The 11,814-nt window shown below is 40.0% G+C and overlaps 1 protein-coding gene across 1 annotated transcript; it reads left to right on the plus strand.

Moving 5' to 3' along the window:
- The first annotated feature begins 4,855 nt into the window (after positions 1-4,855).
- On the plus strand, positions 4,856-9,579 carry LOC118376564 (signal-regulatory protein beta-2-like). The gene is made up of 6 exons (XM_052513235.1): positions 4,856-4,945; positions 5,210-5,554; positions 6,056-6,397; positions 8,167-8,283; positions 8,421-8,473; positions 8,597-9,579. The coding sequence occupies exons 1-6, from the start codon at positions 4,903-4,905 to the stop codon at positions 8,723-8,725; spliced, it is 1,029 nt and encodes a 342-aa protein (XP_052369195.1). The 5' UTR covers positions 4,856-4,902; the 3' UTR covers positions 8,726-9,579.
- Positions 9,580-11,814: the final 2,235 nt, after the last annotated feature.

The following is an 11,814-nucleotide window of genomic DNA, read 5'->3' on the forward strand; positions in this document are numbered from 1 at the left end:
GGGCTGGCGAGTGTTATCCAGGTTTAAAAAAAAACTAACAATGACTAAATAGCTTGTAGCTAGTTAGCTGGTTAGCGTCTGGAGGTTCTTGAGTGTGTCATAAAAATAAAATAAAAATTAAAAGTAATAGCGATTCCGTATCACAGTGGGTGAGGCAGGTTTCCGGAAGGTATAAACAAAATAAAAATCAAAGAGAGATAGAAAGTAAATGGGTTCAGAGTGTTTGGGATGCGGTGATTCAGATGGTTAGCAGGCCTGTGCTAACAAGCTAACAGTTCGTAGGCCTGGGCTAGACAAGCTAGCCGTTAGCAGGCCGAATTAGCAAGCAGGGAGATAGCGAGGGCTAGAGAGCTAACCTTTGGGGGACGTCGCGATGGGGTGAGTCTGTTTATTCCTCTTCATGCGGTGACATCGACAGACCGGTCGTGGGCCCGGGTAATTGTAGCCCAGGAGTATGCTACAGGTGCTCTAGTACGCTAGGTGAGCTGGAGACACAGCGTTTCAGAAAGCTCGCGGGCCTTGGCCAGCAGATGGATCTTTGGCGATGTCGCAACGAAAAAGTCTGTTGAAACCACCTCGGACGATTATGTCGGCGGACCAGTCGTGATGGATCGGCGGGGCTCCGTGTCGGCAGTAAAGGGTCCAGGCCAATTGGCAAAAGAGGTATTGTTGGGCCTCTTCGGCTAGTCGGGAGATGGGCTTAGCTCAAGGCTAACTGGTGCTTGTATTGGGACAGAGACGTTAGCCAGGAGTAGCCACTCGGATTGCAGCTAGCTAGTTGCGATGATCCGGTGTAAAGGTTCAGAGCTTGCGGTAGGAATCCGGAGATGTGGTAGAGAAAGAGCAGTCTGATATGCTCTGGGTTGATGTCGCGCTGGTGTCCTAGTTAGCTTTGAAGACCGCTAGCAATGGCTAACTGAGTACTAGCTAGTAGCTAGTTAGCTGGCTAGCTTCTGATGGTGGTTCCGGTTCTAAAGTAAAGTATAGAAAAAGCAGATCCGTACCACATTGGGTGATGCGGGTTGCAGGAGAGTATATTCAGCTCTAGTTGGAAAGTGAGATTAAAATATGTACGAAATATATACAGAAAAAAAAACGAAGAAAACTATATTTACACTAGACAGGACGGGACAAGACAAAACACACGTCCGACTGCTACGCCATCTTGGAAGTATATATGTTTCATACATACATACATGTATTGTGTAACATGAAGTCCTATGAGTGTCATCTGATGAAGATCATCAAAGGATATTGATTCATTTTATCTCTATTTCTGCTTTTTTTGACTCCTCTCTTTGGCTGGAAAAAATGGCTGTGTTTTTCTGTTGCTTGGTGGTGCTTTCGCTGTAAATCCTTTTTGAAATCTGACACTGTGGCTGGATTAATGAGAATATTATCTTTCAAATGGTGTAAAATACTTGTATGCTTGAGGAATTTTAATTATGAGATTTTTGTTGTTTTGCCCTGCACTTTCACTGGCTGTTGTGGGGGTGGGGGTTCCGGGGGTGGGGGTTCCTAGACAGGTTAAACATCTCTAGAGACAATCTCATCATTACTCAATGCCTAGGTTTACTTCCAATGTACTCACATCCTACCATACCTCTGTCTGTACTTTATGCCTTGAATCTATTATCTCGCGCCCAGAAACCTGCTCCTTTTACTCTCTGCTCTGAACGCACTAGACGACCAGTCCTGATAGCCTTTAGCCATACTCTTATCCTACTCCTCCTCTGTTGATGATGGTGATGCAGAGGTTATTCCAGGCCCTGCAGTGCCAAGCTCCACTCCTACTCCTCAGGTGCTCTCATTTTTAAACTTCTTTAACTGTAAAAGCCTTGGTTTCATGCATGTTAACATTATAAGCCTCCTCCCTAAGTTTGTTTTATTCACTGCTTTAGCACACTCTGCCAACCCGGATGTTCTAGCTATGTCTGAATCCTGGATTAGGAAGACCACCAAAAACCCTGAAATTTCCATCCCTAACATTAACATTTTCCGACAATATAGAACTGCCAAAGGGGGCGGTGTTGCAATTTACTGCAGAGATAGCATACAGAGTTCTGTCTTACTATCCAGGTCTGTACCCAAACAATTCGGGCTTCTACTTATAAAAATCCACCTTTCCAGAAACAAGTCTCTCATCGTTGCCGCTTGCTATAGACCATCCTCTGCCCCCAGTTGTGCCCTGGACCCCATACATGAATTGATTGCCCCCCATCTATCTTCAGAGCTCATGCTGCTAGGTGAACTAAACTGTGACATGCTTAACACCCTGGCCATGCTACAAACTAAGATTGATGCCCTCAATCTCACACAAATTATCAATGAATCCACCAGGTACAACCCCAAATCCGTAAACACGGGCACCCTCATAGATATCATCCTAACCAACTTGTCCTCCAAATACACCTCTTCTGTTTTCAAACAAGATCTCAGCGATCACTGCCTCATTCCCTGCATCTGTAATGGGTCTGCGGTCAAACGATCACGCCTCATCACTGTCAAACACTCCCTGAAACACTTCAGCGAGCAGGCCTTTCTAATCGACCTGGCCCGGATATCCTGGAAGGATATTGTCCTCATTCCGTCAGTACAGGATGCCTGGTTATTCTTCAGAAGTGCCTTCCTCGCCATCTTAAATAAGCGTGCCCCATTCAAAAACTGTAGAACCAGGAACAGATATAGCTCTTGATTCTCTCCAGACCTGACTGTCCTTATCCAGCACAAAAACATCCTGTGGCATTCTGCATTAGCATTGAACAGCCCCCGTGATATGCACATTTTCAGGGAAGTTAGGAACAAGTATTCACAGGCAGTTAGGAAAGCAAAGGCTAACTTTTTCAAGCAGAAATTTGCATCCATTATCACAAACTCAAAAAAGTTCTGGGACACTGTAAAGTCCATGGAGAATAAGAGCACCTCCTCCCAGTTGCCCACTGCACTGAGGCTGGGCAACAGAGTAACCACCAGTAAATCCACTATAATTGAGAATTTCAATAATAATTTTTCTATGGCTGGCCATGCTTTCCACCTGGCTATCCCTACCCCGATCAAAAGCCCTTCACCCCCCACAGCAACTCGCCTAAGCCTCTCCCACTTCTCCTTCACCCAAATCCAGACAACTGATGCTCTGAAGGAGCTGCAAAATATTGACCCCTACAAATCAGCCGGGCTAGACAATCTGGACCCACTCTTTCTTAAAAATATCTGCCGAAATTGTTGCAGCCCCTATTACTAAAATGTTCAACCTCTCTTTCGTATCATCTGTGGTTCCCACAGACTGTAAAGCTGCCGCGGTCATCCCCTTCTTTAAAGGGTGAGACACTCTATACCCAAACGGCTACAGACCTATATCTATTCTACCCTGCCTTTCAAAGATCTTTGAAAGCCAAGTTAACATACAGATTACCGACCATTTAGAATCCCACCATACCTTCTCCGCTATGCAGCCACTCCTCAGTAAAAGGCACAAGAAAGCCCGCTTGGAGTTTGCCAAAAGGCACCTATAGACTCTCAGATCATGAGAAACAAGATTCTCTGGTCTGATGAAACCAAGACTGAACTCTTTGGCCTGAATGCGAATTGTCACGTCCTGAGGAAACCTGGCACCATCCCTACAATGAAGCACGGTGGTAGCACCATCGTGCTGTGGTGATGTTTTTCAGCAGCAGGGACTGATAAACTGGTCAGGTTTGAGGTAAAGATGAAAGGAGAAAAGTAAAGAGAGATCCTTGATGAAAACCTGCTCCAGAGACCTCAGGATCTCAGACTGGGGTTAAGGTTTACCTTCCAACAGGACATCGACCCTAAGCACACAACCAAGACAACGCAGGAGTGGCTTCGTGACAAGTCTCTGAATGTCCTTGAATGGCCCAGCCAGTACCAAGACTTGAACCTGATGGAACATCTCTGGGTAGACCTGAAAATAGCTATGCAGCAACGCTCGTCATCCAACCTGACAACGCTTGGGAGGATATGTAGAGAAGAGTGGGAGAAACTCCCCAAATACAGGTGTGACAAGGTTGTAGCGTCGTACCAAGAAGACTCAAGGCTGTAATCGCTGCAAAAGGTGCTTCTACAAAGTACTGAGTAACAAGGTCTGAATACTTTTACATTTTTTTATACATCTGCAAAAATGTCTGAAATCCTGTTTTTGCTTTGTCATTATGGGGTATTGTGTGTAGATTGATGAGGGGGAAAAACTATTTAATCCATTTTAGAATGGAATAAAAGTCAAGGGGTCTAAATAGTTTCCGAATGTAGATTAAGCCTAGTCATGGACTAAGCTCTTTCTGTCACGTCTACTCCTGTGTTTGCTGTCGCTGGTATACATAACACCGGTCCTGGGATCCATTATTACGCACACCTGGCATCAATCATTAAGGTCACCTGTACGTCTATCATGAGGCACACAAGTACCTCTCCTATACCTGGCACTCCCTTAGGATCCTTCCCCAGTCAGTATTGTTCCTGTGTTCATGTGTAGATGCTACTGTTATGTTGTTTCGTTCCATGTTTGTTGTTTTATTAAATGTTTCACCTGCACCTGCTTCTCAACTCACAGCGTCTTCGTTACACATTCAATGTAAAAACTCTACTGAGAATGTTTTGAATCGTGGTCTTGGCTTAATCTGAGTCTTGGATATATTGTGTCACTGAGCAATATCTCGTTGTAATGTAGGCCATCAAATTAGTGCACACCATAAATCTTTAGATTGCCTACAGTACATGGCTGAAAACGTATGGAAACGTTCAACAGGAAGTGATGCATGTCTTTCCCCTAACCAATCAAGTCATTCTTAGATTTTAAACATCCCACAATTATTTTCATTTTGTCAGTCAGTCATTCATAGTAACAAAGAAAAACAGTTGTTGAAGCTATAGTCAGTCCATATCAAGATGATCAGAATCTGCCTTCTTTGGGGACTTCTCTCTCAAGTGTGTAAGTGCATGTCCTAATCTCACATAGTACTTTACTTAACAGTAAAATTGAAAATCTAAAAGAATAAGACTATCTTATTGGAAAGTCATATCTAAAGATAATGAAATATATTCCATTTGGACAGCAATGTGACCGATATATCTTCAGACATTTTAAATTGCAGTAGTTTTATGACTTAATTAAGAAAAAAACCTGTTACTCAAAGGTTGAACAATGTCCGTTTTCATTTCAATTTGACATCTGATCACATTCACATTTTGGCAGACCTGATTCAGACTGAAGATGCTCCTCAACCAATACCAGTGACGACTCGTCTATTTGGAGACACTGTATCTTTGCCATGTCCTAAAGCAGAATCTCAACAATTGCTGTACTGGTACAGACAAACTGTTGGCCGACTGCCCCATCTTGTCGCATCTGTATCCTATGCATCAGAACCTGTACTTAATGGAGAGTTTAAGAACCCACGTTTCAAAGTGGAGACATCTGAATATGTGTATAATCTCATTATCAGAAATATCAGCACATTAGATGAGGCAACATACTTTTGTGGAATTGGGACAATGTATGGGATGAACTATGGAAATGCAACATTTTTGGCTGTGAAGGGTAATTTAATTTAAATTGTGCATTTCAATGTTCACCAAGTGTTTTTGTGTATTGTTATACATACAGTAGATGTACACTGCCATGTAGAGTAGATGTTCAGAAAAGTATAAACAATCTTGCTGCAGTATGTATAGAAAGTGGATATTCATGGATGCGTGTCATAATGGTTAAATGTAAAAACAACTTGTCATTTTTGGAGACAGGTTTTTGAAATGACATCGTTACGGTATAGCTAGCAAAAGAGTGTAGAAACGGTAGCTAACTAACTTTTACTGTAAAGAACTCTTAAGATGCCTAGCTAAGCATCTTGGCTGACTGTGGGGTGAATACATTTGAATAATTACTGACAAATAGAAACTGCACATCTCTTTTCTAGCAAGCAAAACGCTGTTTCCAAAACTGCCATATGCCTAAAGGAATGTTTTCTATTTAAAACTCTATGACCTCTCCACTTTACAAGCTAATGAATAATTATGTTCTCAATACAATGACACAATATAGGACACAATCACCCTACATTGGTGCAGCAACCAGTTTCTGATCCAGTGCATCCAGGAGACTCTGTGATTCTACAGTGTACAGTACTCTCTGAGACCTGTACAGGAGAACACAGTGTGTACTGGTTCAGAGCCGGATCAGGAGAATCCCATCCAGGAGTCATTTACACCCCTGGGAACTTGAGTGATGCGTGTAAGAAGAACCCTGAGACTCCCTCTCCTACACAGAGCTGTGTCTACAGCCTCTCCAAGAACAACCTCAGTCTCTCTGATGCTGGGACTTACTACTGTGCTGTGGCCACATGTGGGGAGATACTGTTTGGCAACGGAACAAACCTAAATATTGGTAAGTAATGAATATTATGTGTTATAATGTTGAAAATACAGAAGAAAGTTTAGTCATATTAAAAGTGGTGCGTGTACATTGAGTGTACAAAACATTAAGAACATCTTCCTAATATTGAGTTGCACCCCCTTTTGCCCTCAATTTTTTGGGGCATGGACTCTACACGTTGTCGAAAGTTTTCCACAGGAATTCTGGCACATGTTGACTCCAATGCTTCCCACAGTTGTGTCATTTTGGCTGGATGTCCTTTGGGTGGTGGACCATTTTTGATCCACACGTGAAACTGTTGAGCGTGAAAAACCCAGCAGCATTGCAGTTCTTGACACACTCAAACCGGTCCGCCTGGCACCTACTACCATAACCCGTTCAAAGGCACTTAAAGATTTTGCCTTGCCCATTCGCCCTCTGAATGGCACACGTACTGTACACTATCTCCTCCCCTTCAAATACACCGATTGAAGTGGATTTAACAAGTGACATCAATAAGGGATCATACCTTTCACCTGGATTCACCTGGTCAGTCTGTCAAGGAAAGAACATCTTCTCATAATGTTTTATACAGTCAGTGTACAGCACAGTGGTTGAGGTCAATGTGCCGTTTGCTATAACAATTTTCTCATCATTGACCAGAAATGAATGTTCAGCTGAAAATTCTTAGATGCTGTAAACAAAATACAACCTGCTAATAACTTATTTAAAGAAATACAAAATTAATATTTTGACAAATCTCTCCTTCAAAATGTGGCTACAGTCAATCCACATCTTTCATATGATAATAATACCAATTTTATGGAATGTGTATAGTGCTTTTCATTACAAAATTCATCTCAAAGCGTTAAAAAGCTAAATAAAATGACAAACACAACAAATATAAATTGAGACTATGGAGATAGAATGTCCTTAGGTAGATTAGGATGACGGAGATGGAGATTGAATTTCCGTTGTCACATTTGAATGATGGAGATGGAGATTAGGATGTTGGAGATTGAATGTCTTTAGGCAGATTAGGATGATGGAGATTGAACGTCCTTAGGCAGATTAGGATGATGCAGTTGGAGATTGAATGTCCTCAGTCATACTAGGAAAAGGGTGTTGAGGAAGTTTGGGCTGGAAAGGCAGGATAGAGACAAAAGACAGAGCCCCTCATCAGAACATCACACATACTTCTCCTGCATTCAGCTCCTCCATGGAAGCTGCTCCTTTCTGTAGGTACTGGTCGTCCATTACCAAAAATGTGCCACTGTTGCTGAAAGTGCAGGGAAAGTCACCAGAAATCAACAGTTGTTAGGAACAGACATTGATCCTCCTCTGCCATCTTCAGAAACATTTTTATTTTAATATAAGGGTGGTATCTATATATATCTTACTAATTTTTTAGTCATATAAATGGTGTTATATATTTCTTACTATTTTATTTGAATGTAATGGTGGTATGTATTTCTATTATTATTTTATCTTACTATATGGTTGGTATATATGCCGCTATCTATATTATTTGAATATAAGGGTGAAATAGATCTCTCATACTATTTTATTTTAATTTAACGGTGGCATATATCTCTTTCATTATTATATTTTAATATAAGGGTAGTATATATATATTCATATATATATCTCTTACTGTTTTATTTTTATATAAGGGCGCTATTTTTCTCTTACTATTTTATTATAATTCAAGGGTAGTTATATCTCTCTTCCTATTTGATATTAATATAATGGTGGTATACATGTATATCGACTCTCATTATTACGTTTTTTATTCCCTTTAGAAAGATCACTGGATCATGTAGTCATTGGACTGGGAGTGACATCAGTTTTCTGTGTGATTGTGATCATTATACTCGTCTTCAGCAGAAATACAAAGCCAATTTCTGAACATGATAAAGGTGAGTCCTCTGGTATTACAAACTGTAGTTGAACACCTAATACATTTTACGGTTAATGCACAATACTTGTCATCAAGTATAATACCTCTGTCTTTACCTTTTGTCATGTTGATGCTTGTTTTTATTCATGTTAACAGTGAGTGTTGCTCAGCATATTAGACATGACAACTCAACCACTGAATATGATCAGGTAATAAATGCAAGTGTTATAATATTGGCCTGTTGGTAGGTAATTTGTGATATGATACTAGATACTCCAATTTTCCGACTATTATTATGACTAAATTTTTTAAACCAACAACATTATTTACAGGATCAAGACCCAGATACCCTGAATTATGCTGCATTGCATTTCTCTGAGAGGAAAACTAAAAGAGGAACAAAGAAGAGAGAGACACAACAGGAGAGTGTGTACTCTGATGTCAGAGTAGACTGGGACTGAACATTGTTTTTATGTGCAGAGGAATGGATGTAGTTTGGTCAATAAACTTTTCTTAATATATAACGTATTTAAACAGTCATGATATTTGACCCTTAATGATACAGTGACATTTTCTGTCAAGCAAGACAGTGGCAGACTTTTCCCTATACCCATCATGAGGTTATTACAACCTAGCCTATGAATAAAAGTCTACAAAATAGGTGCACACAAGTCCAGATAAAGATTTGAGGTGACAGACACTGACACATGGACAGAAAGAGACAATACCGCCTTGCACACTTTTGCCTGCATCTAGCTGATCTAGTGTGTCATCATTAGTCCAACAGTTGCAAACTGGATAAATTCAGGTATATTTATTACCTGAATTTATTATAGTTTCGTTCCATTTGCATCCGTTGCAGATTTGTTTTAACAGAATCTGAGGAACGAATACACCACCGTTCACACTCAAACAGCTCACTTTCAATACCACATACAAACAGCTTGTTGTATTCCTTCTTGCATCTACGCTCTCTCCTCCTCTCACCTTTTAGCTTCGCTTATGGACTTCAATGCACAACACATCAGCTGTCTGTGACCAGGTGAAAAAACCTTTCCAAACCGATCCTTCATGTCATAACCGCTACATACAGCACATATCGTTGTCATCATATTAGTTAAAGTAACGTCATAGTCAGCATATTTAATAGAACTAACAAGATATTTAACCCGCTACAATGATGCAGTAAAATGTACAGTCAGTGAGCAGATTAGCACTTACACCAAATTAGTAAAACCAAAAACGTACCTTTACTTGAAAGAGTTCCAATTTTGCATCGTTAAAGCCAGCTAACTAACATAGCATCCCTCTGTTTGAGCTGGGTGTTTGAGTAGGCAAAACTAGCTAGCTGCATTTGCTAGCTAAGTAAGTGAAAGTGAAAGAGAAAAAAATACCAAATATATATCTCTCTCTCCCAATCCTCATTAATTTTTTAAGAAAGTAATTTGTTTAAAACTGTTAAACTATTGTCTTTCTCTCTCTTTGAGTCAGCTACTCACCACATGTTATGCAGTGCAGTGCTAGGTAGCTGTAGCTTATGCTTTCAGTAATAGATTAATTCTCTTATCCGTTGGTTGGGTGGACAAAATTTCAGTTAATGCTACAAGAGCTCTGATGAGTTGGAAGGTGTCCTCCGGAAGCTGTCACAATTACTATGTAATTAAACATGAGACTCCTACGTTTGTATTGAAGTCAATGTACCCAGAGGAAGACGGAAGCTAGCTGTCCTCCAGCTACACAATCATGCATTCCCTAGAGAGTGCTGTTGAGGCTACTGTAGACCTTCATTAAAAACAGTGTGTTTTAATCCATTACTTGGTGACGTGAATATATTTTGTATCGTTTAATCTAAAAAGTATAACTTTTTAAATGTTTCACTATTACATTTTTTTATGAAATTCACTGAGAACTGTCCTCCCCTTCCTCCTCTGAGGAGCCTCCACTGATGTAGGAAGCTAATTCTTCTTGGAGCGTTCTCTGTCAGAGTAACACTGTAATGGAACGGCTTGTCCTGTCAGGTAGGAGGCCAGAAACCATTGAGGACTTTAAATCACTCCTGAGAAACCCAGTTTTTTAGTTTGGCCTTTAATCTGTGATTGTATTGTTATTTTAGACTTCCTTAGTGATTCTATGTCCTCCTCTTGTATTGTATCTCTTGTATATCAGCCCTTTGCTTAGACATACTGTTTAACTGTGAGCCAACTCAGTGGCAGTGTGCTTAGTGTCCTCCCTGAGATAAGAAGGTTGAGGGTTTGATCCCCGATCGAGTCACACCAATTACTCTAAAAATGGGACCGGATGCCTCTCTGTTTGGCACTCAGCATAAAGGAGATGGATTGGGTTAAGTGTCCTGTCCAGGATGTGACCTTGTACATCAAGCTGCATTCTGCTATAGAATCAGGAGATAGGCTCCTGCCGCTATGAGGCATTCTGTCTCGAACATGGATGAATTACTTTCCTAATGTTATATTGTAAAGTTTTATCAGCCCCCATTTGAAGTCATTTTTCTATTTGCAATAATGTATAATTGTATTTTGGTTCTATTTTTATTGTTTTAATAATTTTTGCTAAATGTATGATTGTTGTGGTATTTACTGTAACCCATTAAACAAACATTGAGGTATTATATTATTATTTTATATTATAGTATATAATGTAGGTTAATTACGTTCTACAGTATTTAATGAGTTCACACAGCTTACTGTAATTATAGTTATAATGTACCAGCATGTACCAGTAGTGCTGTGTCGAATTGTTAAACCAATTTATCATTAAACATTGCCTGATGTATCATATTATTTAAAATTGAGATTTAATAATGGTACAAAGAGTGACTGTCCTCAAAGGTGTAAACTTTGAAATTGACAACAAATAAAACATACTGCACATGTAATAATACTTGATTCTGAAATAATCAAAGAAACAAAACAGTACAAGCCAGATAATGTATACAAAAAAATCAACCCTCATGACATAAAGCAAAATTATTTTACTATTATTAACAGCTACATTTTAAAATAATATGATTCATCAGACAATATTTAATGATACATTGGTTTAATGATTCTACACAGTGCTACTGGTACATTGTTTAAAAAACATAATTGTCCAACTGTTCATAGCCTCCAAACATGATGCATTGGATAAATAGAATTACATTAATTAACTGTTTAAAATTCAATCTGTCACTAACCCATCAGAGGGGCTGAGGATGTTCTTGGAGAGGCTGTAGACACAGCTCTGTGTAGGAGAGGGAGTCTCAGGGCTCTACTCATACTCATCTCTCCTGTTCCCAGGGGTGTAAATGGCTCCTGGGTGGGATTCTCCTGATCCGGCTCTGAACCAGTACACACTGTGTTCTCCTGTTACGGTCTCAGAGAGTACTGTACACTGTAGAGTCACAGAGTCTCCTGGATAGACTGGGTCAGACACTGGCTGCTGGTCCAGAGTTATCTTGGTAAACCTCTTTCCACTGTAACCTAAATTGTTTATTGTGTTGCATGAAGGATATTATCAAGTTTAAATGAAGCAGGATCTGTAACATTAATAG

The sequence above is a fragment of the Oncorhynchus keta genome, chromosome 4 (assembly GCF_023373465.1).
Source record: "Oncorhynchus keta strain PuntledgeMale-10-30-2019 chromosome 4, Oket_V2, whole genome shotgun sequence".
NCBI classification, from domain to species: Eukaryota; Metazoa; Chordata; class Actinopteri; order Salmoniformes; family Salmonidae; genus Oncorhynchus; species Oncorhynchus keta.